The 16,198-nt window shown below is 39.7% G+C and overlaps 1 protein-coding gene across 6 annotated transcripts in view; it reads left to right on the top strand.

Moving 5' to 3' along the window:
* Window positions 1-15,979, top strand: part of nhsl2 (NHS-like 2) — a 75,789-nt gene extending 59,810 nt beyond the window's left edge. For 3 of the 6 annotated variants that reach the window (XM_056258947.1, XM_056258949.1, XM_056258950.1), the window contains exons 3-8: window positions 2,894-3,036; window positions 3,525-3,714; window positions 5,300-5,437; window positions 5,743-8,235; window positions 8,350-8,497; window positions 14,633-15,979. In XM_056258947.1, the coding sequence (XP_056114922.1) occupies window positions 2,894-3,036; window positions 3,525-3,714; window positions 5,300-5,437; window positions 5,743-8,235; window positions 8,350-8,497; window positions 14,633-14,954 (3,434 nt within the window). In that variant the 3' untranslated portion in view covers window positions 14,955-15,979. Of the gene's footprint in view, window positions 1-2,893; window positions 3,037-3,524; window positions 3,715-5,299; window positions 5,438-5,742; window positions 8,236-8,349; window positions 8,551-11,466; window positions 11,538-14,632 lie in introns of those variants that run through there. The other 3 variants (XM_056258951.1, XM_056258948.1, XM_056258952.1) reach the window with 3 other exon arrangements.
* Window positions 15,980-16,198: the final 219 nt, after the last annotated feature.

The raw sequence follows: 16,198 nt of genomic DNA, 5'->3' as shown, positions 1-16,198 counted from the left end.
GTTATCACAATATTTGATGGGAAAACAACACTGTCCTGTCCTTCCCTGGTGAAAAAAGGGAAAGGTCCAATTTGTACAAAATACTATTGTATACTATAATGTATTTTGAAAGTATACTTTCAATGCATTGTTACAATGATCATTTCCAGCACACAGTTAAAATATACCTAAAATATATTTTTTAATAAAGTGCAAATAAATACACTTTTAAAAAATAAACTGAATTTTCACTTCAAGTATATTTTTCTAAAATATATTTTTAGAAAATATACTAAAGTACAATTATTTTAAAGTGTGTAAAAAGTTGTATTGTGAAAATAGGTAAAACCATGATGCTAATATACTTTTAATATATTTAAAGATAGTACCATTTTTGTTAGTATATTTGTACTATTGAAAAAGGGAATATATTTCAAATACAATAAAGTATACTTTTTTTCCACTAGGGTTATCTTTCGCTGTCATATTCATTATGTTTGCAAACTAAGAGGCCCAGCAACATTGAAGAGATCAGGCATCCATAGTGCTTAAGCTTCTGCCCAAACACAAACTGCCCAAATTGACAAGAAAAGGGGCATTGTTGCTCTTGACCTCTTCCACTTCTCTACTGCATACACAAGACAAGGAGTGACCCATATTTAATAAATGGTTGGTTTTCAGTGAGCATCTTGTTAGGCGATGCTTTGAGGTCATTCATGACCACTCATACACGCTTGAGTGGTTGGCATCTTGTCTAGACGAGCCATTTGATTGGCTGATAAGAATGGAGATTTTTGAGTCCCATTAGTTTTACTGACTGGCCCAAAATCAGGTCAGGGAAGGGGAGGGTGTGTTTGAATGAAATACCTTCTCTTCTCACTCACACACACACACACACACAAACTCATTCTCCCTGTTGCTTCTACCCTCTCCCATACATCATCTTTGAAGTTTTGATATGGTCTTTGAAGCCTACCCTTCCACAGAGGCTTGTGTGATCCAACCACTGTTTTGGTGAGTTCTGACTCTCTATCTAGTTTACTTTTTTTCTCTTTTGGTTGGAACTTACTTTAGTATTTAGTAGTATTTACTTACATAGCTGCATCCATTGTATTTCTAACATTGTGCATATATTTAAATTAGCATGATTAACTTTGCTGATCTATTTAAGATCACAATACCGTTCAAAAGGTAGAGGATGGTAAGATTTTTTTTTATGTTTTTGAAAGAAGTCTCCATGCTCACCAAGGCTTCATTTCTTTTATTAAAAAATAACATTGTGAAATATTATTACAACTTAAAGGAACTTTTTTTCTATTTGAATATATTTTAAAATATAATTTGCAAAGCTGAATTTTCCAGTCTTCAGTGTCACAGTGAAATCATTCTAATACTGATTTGCTACTCCAGAAATATGTCTTATTATTATCAATGTTGAAAACAGGTGTGCTGCTTAATGTTATTTGGGAACTGTGATATTTTTTTTAGGATTCTTTGATTAATAAAAAGTAAAAAAATAAAATAAAATTTAAAGTCTTTACTGTCAATTTGATTGATATAATGCATCCTTGCTGAATAAAAGAACCCAAACTTGAATGCTAGTGTAGAAGGTGGGAAGGTTATTACTTTAATATAGCACAGCGTTTGGAAAAGTGAGGTTAGTTATGTATATTAAAGAGGAATTTGCTGTGTGGTTTGTGTGTAGAATGCTTTGGATGTTGGTCAGTGTTTGCAGTAGTTGGTCTTGTTACAGCTGCAGGAAACTAATAGTTATAACGCATTCCATAACACAACCCTCTTTTTTATATTTTTACTTTGCTTTCCATGGGATTTTACACATCAGATTGCATGGTTTGGTCCATCAATCTCTGCAGTGCATTCAGCACAAGTGTTTCCCTGAGTAACTTGAGGTCTAAGGCTAACTGCAGGATTGTCTTTCTGTGTATCTCATTAGTGTGGCAATTTGAAAGCCATCTGGTCAAGTATCATTCCTGGAATAGAACTCTCTTTATTCGGCATGATAAATAAAATCCCAAAACATATTCAAAAGTTGTGCATGTGGCAATGCACAGCTGTAGGCTGTAGTTTTGCTGCAGTCTCACTCTCATTTTAGTGGAGGTTTAGGATTTCAGATGTGTGCTCTGTTCTGCTCTGTCCCAGCATGTGAAGAGGACTCTACTCAACGAGGCTAAACTTGGGGCTTGGGGCTATTGTTGACTCCGGAGGTATGTCATTGTCTTAGACAGCCCACCATTGCTAGGCAACCCCAAGTCTAAGAGTGCGGCATCCCAGTTCGGAAAAAGAGGGATCAGCCCCCCCACCCCCCACAATCACAGACACAGACCATATTATTGAGGACTATTATTGATAGACTGAATGCTTTTTTTACTACCATTACCATTTTATACTAAAGATAACATTTACTCTTACCTTACCCCTCAACCTAACCCTTACAGAATCCTGTCGTCGACATTTTTAGATTTAAATCACAACATGATTTGGCCGATTTATGCGCCTTTCAAGTAGAGGACAACTTAAATGTCCTCACAAGCCAGTCAGCCCTATTTGACATTTGAAGACATTTGTGAAAGTTCGGCTCTCACGAGTATAGCCAAACCAGTAAGGATAGAGACTTGGATAAGTGAAGGACAGTGTTTTTGTGTGTGTGTTTTTGAGTATATAGTGGGAGGGGTGAAAGAGAATGTTTTGGGGGATTAAAATGGCTACAAGAATGGGGTGGGGTCTTGTGAGGGGAGTCCTTGGAATGAATGCAATGGTAATCATTCTGTTTACAAGAGCCCTAGGGAACATTTCTGACAAAGAGGGAGAGAGATTTCATTAATTGATTACAGTGTGTCTTAGTGCTGTTGGCTGCTACCTTTAAAACTAGCATGTTGTGTCTGTGTCTACTCAGATTTTGAGGAGCAGTTGTATGATAACAGAGTGACAGGACAGACATTCAGACACCCTTCCTCTCAGAGCTCGGAGGACACTTCAACCACTCTCAGCCGATCCCCTTCCTCGCTCAACAACAAGAAGACGGAGTTCGTTTTTGTGGTAATGCTTTCTTTTTAGCTCTTACACTAATGAAAGTAGGGTTTTACTGGGCATTTTGAGGTCACTGTATTTTGACTTGTGTGCCACCAACAAACTCGTTTGTTTGCTGAAAAAGCATTAATGTTTTGTATAAAGTTTGCAAATCTAATTAGATGTGGTTTGTCCCCTGAGTGGAAATAGCTACAGGCTTCTCTGAGTCGGTGGTTTTGAGTGCGTAAACAAACAGTAGTTTAAAAATCCTGCAAAATAATTTACTAAAACATTATAATATCCCAAATTCAGTGTTTGAATATAAAGGAAATTATTTATTAATATGAATGAATTATCATTCGTTAGTACCAGATTTACCAATTCTGATATACATGCAGATTTATACCTAATACTTTAGTATATTATACTTAATAAACCTCAAAATCCATATCTAGAAATGGTTAAGCATTTGAATAATTACATAATTCATTACAAATACAAATTATTTCTCTCTTTAGCCTGCAAATAAGCAGGTGTGTGAGGATGAGACTACAACTTTAGGGGTTCGGGCGCAGGACCCGACCCCCTGCGGTTCAGAGAAGTCCCTTCTTGGCTGGAATGCCTCACTGAGTCCAGCTGTTGCAGTGAAACCTCGCTGGTACCTGGGCCGACATACTCCAGCTCACCTTGTACCCATTGAGATCACAGGTAAAGGTGACTTGGAATACCGTCATGTTGAGTATATCTGTATGTTTTTAAAGTCTTTTTAGAGTCTAACAAATACGGCCTGTTTGAAGGTGTCATTGACGTGTTATGCTAAGAACTTTGTTGCTTAATGTTTTACAACATTTCCCCATTTTATTAGCTGTATTAAAGTTTGCTTTTTTAATGGAATGAGTGTATATTATGGAGTATGATTTTTTTAAATTGTGTACAGCTGATGTTCTGTACGGGGGAAAGAAACTCAAGCATGACAAAGACTGAACAATAGTGTATCCCCAATAAGAAAGTCCTAGGTCACTTAGTTCTGGATGTTTTTGGTCTTGCAAATCATATTATCATCAACATCATCACAGGCAACCCCATTTCTTAGTTTTAATGCTCTCTTTCCTAAGAGTTTACACATCAGATTAGATTGCTTGCATTCACATTGTATATGTACTTTAAATGTTAAAGCATTTGCTCCTTTCTCAAACTTTCACCCTATTTTTTGTTTTGTGTTTAAAGCTCTTGTTGTAGTGGTGCTCTTGCTCTCCTTCCCTCTCTCTCTGTCTCAGCTCTCAGCTGTCCCACACCCATCTCTCTAAATCTCCCTCTTGACTACCTTCCTGTTCCCCTCTCTGGCCTGGACACAGTGGAGAGTTGGTTGGATCCATAAACACAGATAATGCTGTGCTTAGGCAGCCTGAAGTCTGATTCCCAAAGTGGTGCTGTTCTTTAGCCACTAAAGATAATGAACAGGTAGCTGTTGCCATGGCAACATGCAGCTCTCCCTCCTTCGCTTAGCTAGGAGGTGCAGAAAAAGCTGCATAGAGTGAGAGACAGACAGAAAGTGAATGAGTGAGAGAGAGAGAGAATTGTAGCCGATGGGTGGGAGCAACAGGGATGGAGGAAGAAAGATTTTTTTCATGTTTTGTTGGTATTTTCATGAATGAAGCCAGCTCACGTGTTGGGAGCAAATGAGGTTTCGTTGGGTGTTTTCGGAGAGCTGTTTTCTGAGAAACAAAAGGGGTATAATCCATGTAAAAAACATAGTGAGAACTGGGCTTAATTAGCACATTATGTTCAGTTCCTTTCATCATTGTAGAATGGTGGACTATTTATCACAGCACTCCCTCATGCACCGGATGTTTAAAATTATTAAACACCCAGTCCAGTTCTTGAAAACACATCAGTGTTGTATTATCCCACAGAAAGGAAAGAAAGTTACATAGATCTTCCATTGGGTAGTCCTTAGTCAATGCCCAGCTCTTGTTTTGATGTAATATCCAGTGTCCATTGTCTGATTTCATTTCTCCAGATCACTCTGGCACCATCTATCTCATGTTGGCTATTGCTTTTATCCATAATATACTTTTTTCTTCATAAATTTACCAAAATGCTTGTCATTGCATACTCAGGTCTGATTACGCGGTCATGGCTAATGTTTTTCAGCCCAGTCATAACATGTATAGAATAATGCAGCTTTTATGCAACCATTTTAAGGTCATAAAAATAATTTATAAAAATTAAAATTTATCTGACTGAAGACTGTCAGTTAGCCTGACAGCTGGTATCTCATATCTTGCCTCAGGCCAGAGCTTTGATAAGCACTCCGCACGGCACAGCGAACTGCGGGCCCCCTTTAGAACTGATTCAGCGGTCAACCCAAAAACCGTTCGCCGCCCAAGGAGTGTGGTTGCAGGCCCTGATGTCACGCTGCACTGCCAAGGTGACTAACAGGAAGTTAGGCAAGTTACTGACAGGGTCTCAGAGTGCAAAAAGAAATAAACAGGGAAAGGACAATGGGCACTGACCAATGACTTGTATCTAGAGTAATTTGTAAATCTAAAATCTAATGTTTGTTACAGCCACACAGAAGCTTTGAGAAACTGTCACACAGATTGTAATTTATTTTAGCTAACAATGTTCTGATTGAAATACATCTTTCAGAATCTTTACAAACATTCTTCTTATCTAAGAATGAAGGACTAAATTCTCTTTTTAAACTATTTTTTAAAACTATTTTGTCTTTAGGTGACAGCAAAATTCTTGCTGTTGATCTAATACAAGGTGCCTGTTCCCCTGGATCCTCTCAACCCAGATCTTTGGAGCCCACCACCGAAAACACGGGCCAACAGCATATTCCCCTTCGGAAGACCCAGAGCGACCTGGAGTACAGTGTTCCCCCATCCCCGAAGACCCCATCAGGCATGATGGATCATGCCACTCTGATGTGCCCAAGCCCCTCCTGGAATGGCCCAAAAGGTTCCACTTTCTCTCCTTCCTGGAATGACACCTACAACTATGCTTTGGTTACGAGCTCTGCTTCCAAGCAGCCAATTTCTAAAACTGGAATGTTAACACCTGGAGGTGAAGGAGGTGGTCTAATGTGTCCATCCCAGACCAGTTCAGGCCTCTCCATGAGCTCAGGGTCACACTCCAGTTCTTTCACCTCCATCTCGGAACCATGTGGGCACCGGGTGTACAGTGTGTTCACACAGGGGAGTGGGGTTGCCATAGGGAAACGGAATGACACAGAGGGGGCTTCCACTGCAGTCACGGGAAATACCAAAAGTGAGCAGGAGAAGAGATCAGCCCGGTCCAATATATTCAGGTTCCGTGAACGTTCACTTTCAACACCAACAGACTCTGGATCATTTTGCTCAGCAGATAATATATGTTCCCCAGGTGAGGCTGTCCCTGTCGTTCCAGAGGGTGAGAGTTATGCCCTGCTATATCCGAGCAATAGCTCGGAGGATAGCACGAGCACTGATAACGTCTCTGTCACCACGGGTTCAGACTTTTTTCCAGATAGTCGACTGAGGTCCCGCTCACGCAGTATCTCACTAAAGAAATCTAAGAAAAAGCCACCGCCTCCAGTACGTAGTGTATCCCTGATGAAAAACCTATCAGAGGTTGGAGGAATGGGCTCCTACCACAGTGAAGGGCGTTTCAGGGATGGCAGACCCAAGAGTCTCTTTATCCCTCGAGATCACCATATTCAAGATTCATTCCAGCCTGAGTTCCTGATTGTCAAACCTGAGGACGACACAGATCAAGCCCACAGTAGTTTGGAGACATCTTCTGATATTTCTCAGCCTGCTGACAGGGAAACAGAGCTTGGATTTCCTCCTCACTGGCAGCTCAATGAGTGGAAGTCCAACAATGATCCCTACCGATCACTGTCAGGTTCAAGCACAGCCACAGGTACCACAGTGATTGAGTGCATGAAGGTGCGGGGCAGCTCAGAATCCCTGAATTCACCCTCAACCTCACGAGCCACGTCTCCATCCCAGCTCTCAATTGAGGCTGAGACCAAGGTATCCCCCTTCAAGCCCCCATGTCTCCTGTCTCCATCCAGTGGCTACTCAAGCCAGTCTGAAACTCCAACCCCAACTATATCAAACACCCTCATCACTGGACCTTCTCCAGTTGGCTGCAAGATGCGGCCAAAGATTCCAGAGCGGAAATCTTCCCTCCCAGCTTCTGCAAAGGATAAATCACGGTCACGTCTTTCATTTGAACTACCTGCAAACTCTCAACTGGATTTGTCCTCTGTCAAACCCAAGCCTAAAGCCAGCCGACGCCATTCTGACACATCTACAGCCAACAAACCAGGTAAACTGAGCCCCAGTCAGTCTTCTCTGCCTATGGTTACCACAACAGACTTGCGAAACATCCGCCTTCGTTCAGTAAGCCGCTCAGAACTTGAGGACAGTCCTGATGGCTCTTCTGACATTATAGAGGAAGAGCAAATTCGAGATCTCAGCCCTCCTATCACCCCCTCTAACACAAAACAGTCAAAGCCACCAGTTGCAATGAAGCCGCCTCTACCTAAACGACCCATGAATTTGATGCTTAAATCTCCCTCATCCTCCCCTCTGGCACCTGAATCTCCTCCATCTTCCCCTGTGGACCGACCCATGCCTGTGGGTAACATCTATATGGTTGTAAGAAAGCCCAAACCTAAACGACCACCTCAGTCATCACTCAGTACATCTGCAATAGCCCCTCAAGAGCCACTCCGCAGCTATGTACCTCCTCTCCCCGAGTTTGACCTGGAGCATGGGATTCCCATTGAGGAAGATCTTCCATCCCCAAGTAGCCCAGAGAGAGAGAACAAAAGTAAGACCCTTCCAAGTAGAATGACAATATCCTGTTTAGCAGAATTAGACAAAAGAAAGCCTAAGGTACCTCCTCCAGTGCCCAAAAAACCCAATGTCCTTCTTCTGCCCTCTCCAAGCAGCCAGACCAATGGCGGTGCAGAGAGGCAAACTCTACTTTCCGATAGCATCTCCCAGTCACCTACAAGTCCATCAGCATCTGAGATTGAGGGAGATTTGCTTAAAGATGAAGATCAAGATGATCCTGCAAAACTAATTTTACATGGAAACCATAAATATTCTGAAAGTTATGAGACCTTTGAAAATCAGGAGACAGATGTGGTAGTTGAAGAGAATAGTTCAAAAGATTCAGGTTCTCAACAAATTATGGAAAGAGAGACACTTCCAGCAGAGACAGTAAAAGGTTAAACATTTTTTACATTTTCAGTTAAGATGTTAATTTAAACAAATACTGTTTTATTTAGATATAGTCAGTTTGTGGTTTAATTTGTGTTCTTTTAAAAATGCTGCTCCACAGAAACTTATGCAGAAACAGAAATATTGGAAGAGAACAACGCTGCAGTTGACAAGACCGAACTACACATTACAGAGGAAACAGACGACGATGTATCTGTCCACACACCCACAACTCATACCACTGAGGACCTCTTCACCATCATTCATAGGTACAGAACTTGTTAAACATTCACACTGATTCATTTAACTATTTCTGTCTAACCTGTTAACCTGCAACCCCATTTTTGAAAAATCCCCAGATATGGCATTCCCAAACTGAAACAGATACAGTTCATGAACCCTTTGTACTAAAAGCACAAGTAAGATCTCATTTGAAAGCTGACATCTGGAAGTTTATTGTAAAGGTAGAATTAATTATTGTCATAATGAAAAAAATAGTTATAAATAGCTTCAAAGTTTTGTAAAGTTATTATACATTTATTTTTATGAAACATATTCATGAAAATAAAATTGAAGTTGGCATTGTAGCAATCTAGAAATGCACTGCAGCTAAAGCCACATGTCTGGCCATGTTATATTTAAAATCTGAAGATGATAAGTCTAAAACTCTGTATTTAGTTCAATGTTTTTCAAGATCATGTCATATGACTTTATTTTGATTAGACTGGGGTTTATTGTCATCTTATAAGCATCTATTCAGTCTATTGCCTCTATTGTTTTGTGATGCAAAAACGAGCCCCATTCAGTCTCAGTCTCCCCTGCACATATTCACACCTCTCCTCCCTGATTATTGCTCTAAATATGCTTTTCTTTTGTCTGCATTATAATCACTAACGACTAGCAATTCACAATGTTTCAATCCCTCATTTCTTTTATAAAAGTTCTCACTTCACAGTGAAACTGTATCAAATGCCCTTTTTGAAAAACGAAACATTTCAGTAAGCATTCTTATTTAGAAAAAAAAAATCATAAAAATTACACCGAAGTTAGGTAGCAGGTGCTCAGTACTAGCTAGCATGTTAGCTTAGCACACCATCAATACACGACAATTTATGAGAATAAAACTATGTTTGTGCTCTAAACTTACTTTATAGCGCAAGTCGAGTGTTTTAAATAACTTTCTGTAATCTGATTTGGCTTCAGATAAAAAAATCAGATAGAAAATATATTATTTTATTGTATTCTGCACAATTTGAAAGTCTATCTCGATTAGCATTAGCCTGGTTCTACCAGACTCTCGTACATTTCATTTGTACAGAGAGTCTGGCCTCGCTCCATTGAGAAACGTTTACTTCCTTGTAGGCGGGTTCTCTGTTAAAGTTCAAAACTATTGGATCTGCCCAGCGTCACTCAGGATCTGCCATAGCTAACGTGTGGTCGTGACGTATGTCATGCGCCGAAACCGGCTGGAAACAACAAGTCCGAATTCCATATTCATAAATCTAAATATCTAAATGCTAAACCTCTCTTTCTTATATTTGTGAAAGAATTTTAAAAATACCTCTTTTCAATTAAGTTGTCTGAGAACAAAAAAAAGCCTTAAAAACATTATCTGTTTTCCTTTTTTCAGTGTCATGTAATTCTCTTAACTTGTTCATGTTTATTTTATATTATCCCCCTACTGTTTTATTTTTGTTTTGTTTTTATTATTATTTTTTGTTTGTTTTTGTATTATGTTTTCTGTTATTACTTGTGTATTGTTTTAAGCAATAAAAAAAAAAACAAGTCCGAATGATCAGAGGATTATGTTTAGAATAAGATGTCTGTCAACGAGAGCTGCATGTTTTGTTAATCGAATTTAAGAGTTCAAGGAACAATTCTAAATTCTAAATGTATATTTGACACTAAGGACAGTGATGTATTCAGTCAACTGTCGAAGCTGGGTGTAATCATTAACAATACGCCGCTGCGGTCGTTTCGGATCTGCCGCAAATGCTGTACAGTGATCATCGTGCACGCCGAGCTGCCCAGCACCAACTCCTAACCTTTCTGCCTCCCTCACTTGGTCCTCCATTAGTGCAACAAGAAGAGACGACAACAACTATCGGCTTTGCATCCTATCGTTCGCCTTAGCTAACTCAGTCACCACTAGCGGAGTGAGCTGGAAAATTAAACTTTTCCCGAACCCCGTGGGGAGGAGGGCCACCAACAACACTTAGCAAACATTGATCTTGCTCCGGCTTTAACTTCTGGATATTCGGCAATTTTGCAACAACGGACCGAATAGATTTTCTCACGTCTTTCTCCGCTGCCATTACTGAACTCCAACTCAAACTGACGCGCTACATCAACGTCATCGTTCTCAGCCACTCCCTCTGTTCGCTGATTGGACCGGTAAAAAAATTATTTCTGGAAACCAAAGTCTACAGCACAATCCCAGACGTAGTACTGAAGGAAAATAAAATTGAGCGGAAGTGCGTAGGAGGGCGGAGCCAGGCTAGATTAGCATTACATTATACATATAATCTATTATTATGAAAATACCTGACATGACTCGAAGAACACAGGTAAATCAAATATCATTGCAATCATGTTTATTGTCTTCAAAACATCTTTATCTGCACTTTACAGCGATCTCGGATAGCTTTGTTTATGTATCAGGACTTCCTGAATGTCACATGATTATGGCTCTTCTTCATGTGATCCATATATGGACTTTACTGTGCAACAGCGCCCCAGACTTCAGTATGAATGGATAACACAGTAAATCAGAGTATACAGCGCTCAAAATGATTACATCGACGCATTTGGGTATAAATTCAATAAATATTATTCCTGTCTATAGAAATCTGATGTAAACCTATGATAATCTATCAATATTTCTCCAAATCTGCACATGTTTGAGCTAAAAGCCCTGAGGGACGTTGTTTTGTGAATCGCTGTCATGACGATCGCACGGGAGTTTTTTTCTGAATGAGAGCAGCTGACGCTCATAATTCATATTAAAGGTAACGACTCATTTTTTTATTTCATAACTCCTGACACAAATTAAGACATAACTGTCACTATAAGTTTCTCAGAATACAATAGTGGTCAAATACTGAAACTTGAGTCTTATATCGTTTTAATGATGTATAGTTTGTCAAGTTAATAACATTAAATATGATAGTAACTTTGAACTATTTAAAAAAAAAACGCTTCAGAGCGCCCACGCACTGGTGAAGGTTAACAGGCTAACCAAAGTTACTCACAGTTTAGTGTAATCTGGCATAATGAACACACGTGCGGATATGCTCTGTTACCTCATGTCAGGAGCTATGTCTTCTAGTGCAGTGGTAACAACTTAATTAAATTATTTTAATATACAAGTCATTTTGTGGAACCTTCTAATTTAAATCATCTTTGTCAATTAAAGATTTATTAGAACTATTCACAAATTAACAATAACTCTTAAGGTATTTTTTTTAAAAACTTTTTACAGTTTATATACTGTTTCGGAGAGACTGTTTTGACTATTTAGGTTTTATTATTTCTTTCTTCTACAAAGTACTATTTTTCTGCCCATGTGGAAATAATTTTATTTCACAGTAATAATATATAATGATATAACTATGTTTTGCTGGAAACAATTTTTTCCAAGACATATTTCTGTGGGTATTTGACCGTTTAGGCTCAAACTCGAAGCCCAAAGTATACTTTACTTTTTTGTGTTTTGCTTCGTCTCAGGGTACACACACAGAACGCTCCCTATACTCTAAGTGTTCAAGTACTCAATTGATTTCTTTTTCGTGGCTTAATAGACTACATTTTACGACAATACATTACTGATTTGGACGTTAAGTTTGACCTTTTTGGGAAGGACGAAAGTGCACAGCTATAAATGAAAGGTGTGCATCATTTATATTTATATGATAAAATGAGTATTAAACCATTATTATTATATCTTTTCACAATCGTTGGAATCCAAAATTGAAATCTGAAATACAATTTGATTAAAGGGTTAGTTCACCCCAAAATTAAAATTCTGTCAGTAATTACTCACCCTCATGTTGTTCCAACCCCATAAGACTTTCGTTCATCTTCGGAACACAAATTAAGATATTTTTGATTAAATCTGAGAGCTGGATCCTCCATAGGCAATTAAGGGATTGAAACTTGCCGGCCCAAAAAAGTTAAAGACATCGTTAAAATAGTCCAAGTGACTACAGTGGCTCAATCTTAAGTTTATCAAGCGACGAGAATACTTTTTCTGCGCAAAAAAACAAACAAAAATAACGACTTTATTCAACTATTGATTTCCTTCTCTGTGGGCCTCGAGATAGTTCACGTAGTGTAACTGCGCAGCGTTTCTGGGTTGTACGTCACACGTAGGTTCACAATTGGCCAACGCTGGTCATGTGTGTGATGCGTGTGACATACAACACAGAACCGCTGCGCAGTTACACTATGGAGGATCCAGCTCTCAGATTTAATCAAAAATATCTTAAAGGGATAGTTCACCCAAAAATGAAAATTAAGTCATTAATTACTCACCCTCATGTTGTTCCAACCCCGTAAGACCTTCGTTCATCTTCGGAACACAAATGAAGATATTTTTTATTAAAACTGAGAGCTGGATCACTGCTACATAGGCTTCCTAAGTAGGGTTGGGTACCGAAACTCGGTGCCAATAGGGAACCGGTTCCGACGTAAACGGTAGTAACCAGACCGAATAAGAACGACAATTTCGGTGCCTGATTTCGGTGCCTGACTTAATTAGGCACACACACACGCACAGTCTCTTCTGTCTCGCAAGAGCGCTCTTGCTTGCAAGGTTTGGCTGCATTTCACGTGTAAAATTACGCGTCAGAACGCCCTCTGGGTGTGCCGATAGTCTGAATCCTATATAGAATCAAGCCGCGCGGGCGCCGCCTCGACGCACTTACGTCGTCATATTATGTTGGCGCGCACGCGCGCCATCTGCTCCTCAGATTTCTCTGTCGCAAAAGGAAGCTGGTCGGCAGCGCGAGGAGCTTGGCAGTGTCTCGTTTCCTATTGAGAGAACATGTTACACCAGTAACCAGAGATGTTCTCTTTCATAGGTTCACTCAACGGTGCGTAGCTAAGAAGCAGTGGATTTGTATTTGTAGGCTGCTGTATCACGTGCCGTTTGAACCGACGCGCTACAGCGATGTCACATTTCAAAGAGCCAAAACGTTATTTATTGGGTGAATCTCGTAAAAATATTGACAGAATCTGACAGCTGTGGATTTGTTCCATTGTATTTATATTGTTTAAAGATTTAAGTTAATATTGTGTCCAGTTTGGCCCTGTAAATAAAAGGGTATTATTTTTTGATAAAGTGTGTGCGGTTTCGTTTTCTTAAGTACCGTTTCAAGAACCGTTTAAGCACCGGAACCGTTTAAAAAATACCGAGTAGGTACTGGTATCGGATAAAACCCAACCGATACCCAACCCTATTCCTAAGGGAGTGAAACTTGACAGCCCAGAAAGTCATTGAAGAAAATGTTTAAATAGTCCAAGTGACTACAGTGGCTCAACTATAAGTTTATCAAGCGACGAGAATACCTTTTGTGCGGAAAAACAAACAAAAATAACGACTTTATTCGACTATTCCTTTTCTTCCTTGTGGGCCTGAGACGAGAGATCAAGAGATTTCCACAACGCATGCGCGAGAACTGAGAAGAGGACGTTCTTCTTTATTACTTCTTGTTCAGTTCTCGCGCATGCATCGTGGAAATCTCTTGAACTCTCGTCTCAGGCCCACAAGGAAGAAAAGGAATTTTTTTTTTTTCGCACAAAAAGTATTCTCGTCGCTTGATAAACTTATAGTTGAGCCACTGTAGTCACATGGAATATTTAAACATTTTCTTCAATGACTTTCTGGGCCATCAAGTTTCACTCCCTTAGGAAGCCTATGTAGCAGTGATCCAGCTCTCAAATTGAATAAAAAATATCTTCATTTGTGTTCCGAAGATGAACGAAGGTCTTACGGGGTTGGAACAACATGAGGGTGAGTAAATACTGACAGAATTTTCATTTTGGGGTGAACTAACCCTTTAATCACCCAGCCATATTTGATATCATCGTAAACTCTGTGAATTCATTATAATCAAATATATCAAATACTGTATCACTGGGATACACAGCATATGTCAGTGTAAACCAGGGTTCCTCAAATCTGGCCCTGTGGATGGCCACTACCTGGCAGAGATTAGTTCAAGCCCTGATCAAACTCGCCTACCTATAATTTTGAGTAACTCAGAAGACCTTGATTGGTTTGATTGAGTTTGCTTAGGAGTCTTTGATTAGGGTTGAAGATAAACTCTGCAGGGCAGTGGCCAGATTTGAGGATCTTTGGTGTAAACTTTAACAAAACATTTTTATTGTTCTGGCTTTCCTAGGTCAAAGAGGAAAGTTCTAGGTCGCAAGGAACCAACAGATTCTTTTGGAAGCAGGCAGTGTCTGGTCTCACCCGTGAAAAACAGTAGCACAGACCTCCGAACTCTGGGCCTCGGGACCACACCTAGGTCAAGCTCACGAAATGAAAACTTTATGGCTCTTCTCCAGAAGAGGAGCAGCAAAGCCAGCAGCGGGACCCGAGTTTCTGCCATGGAGTTGCTGAAGAGCACAAACCCCTTGGCACGACGAGTCACTGAGTTCTCTCAGTCACAACCAGAAGGGAGCGTGTCAAACACACCAAAACCAGCTCAGCAGGACCAGTGATTCCATTTGTCGAGAACCACATGCTGGCTATCAATATGGCTGGTTTTCCCTATGCTCCACTGCCCATCTAAACGGTTTAATTTACAAAGACCTCATGCTGAAGGAAATTAAGTGGGTTTGAGTTGTTGCTTTCAGACAAGGGGATCACACTGATGATGTAATGTGGAGTATAGTCAGTATTAAAGGAAACTGAACCCATCACTGAAACAAAATTCTGGCATAGAAATCTGCTATTTTGGAAATATGAATGCGATGATGAAACTCTTGAATGGAAACTGCATCAAGAAATATTTTCAACACTGTTCACTATTTTAGGAGCCCAGCCTATATTTGTGGCCAAAGCCTGCTCTGCCCATTTCAGTGGTGGACTAGAAAGTGTCTTAGTAGGATAATTGTGTTTTAAAAGACTGCACAAACTCGCACAGAGAGAGAAACATTCCACAGAGGTTGTAAGCAAGGTCTGGTACCCCTAAAAAATGAAGCACTTTCACCAGTACAGGAACTAGTTTACATGACAAAAAGCTATATTTGTTATTTTCCCTAGTTTCTTTTTCGGTGTTATTTTTTCAAAAGATATGAAAGGCCATATAAATGTCTTCTTGAGTTTATTTAATCTGTACAAAACTATGTATACGACATATAAATAAATATATATATATATATATATATATATATATATACGAAAATGTAACTGCTTGATCAAAGACGCAAGGGACACAAAGCTGTCCATATCTGTGACAATTCTTAGGAAACTGCCTATTATTTTATAAGCTCACAGCACACAATGGATTGAAGTGGTCATATAAACCATCATCATGCAATATACATGAACCACATCTAACGATCTTCCCACACTAACAGAAGTGTAAACAGACAGCATATAGCTATGATTGTGCCCAATATACAACAAATCAAAATTGACATAGACAAAACATACCTTAGAAAAGAACATTTGTGGACGGTACAAAATGAGGGAATAACACAGTAAGTGGGAGACAAAGGAAAGGACACCGGGCTACAGAAGAGGGGCAAGTAAGCGTTACCACAGAGTCATTGGTTTGGTGCTGGCCGTACATTGGCCCTCATTTATCAAAAGTGCGTACACCAAATTTCCAGCGTACACCTGGCGTACACCCAAACCCACGGTGACTTTGAGATTTATCAATATGGACGTTGGTGTACGGAACGCTCAAATCCTACGCCAGCTCAGGAGGTGGTGTACGCACGTTTTGAATTAGTGCGGA

The sequence above is a fragment of the Rhinichthys klamathensis genome, unplaced genomic scaffold, assembly GCF_029890125.1.
Source record: "Rhinichthys klamathensis goyatoka isolate OS25496 unplaced genomic scaffold, OSU_Roscu_1.1 h1tg000161l_1, whole genome shotgun sequence".
NCBI classification, from domain to species: domain Eukaryota; kingdom Metazoa; phylum Chordata; class Actinopteri; order Cypriniformes; family Leuciscidae; genus Rhinichthys; species Rhinichthys klamathensis.
The sequence above is the reverse complement of the archived record's forward strand: the minus strand, read 5'-3'. Positions and strand labels throughout refer to the sequence as shown.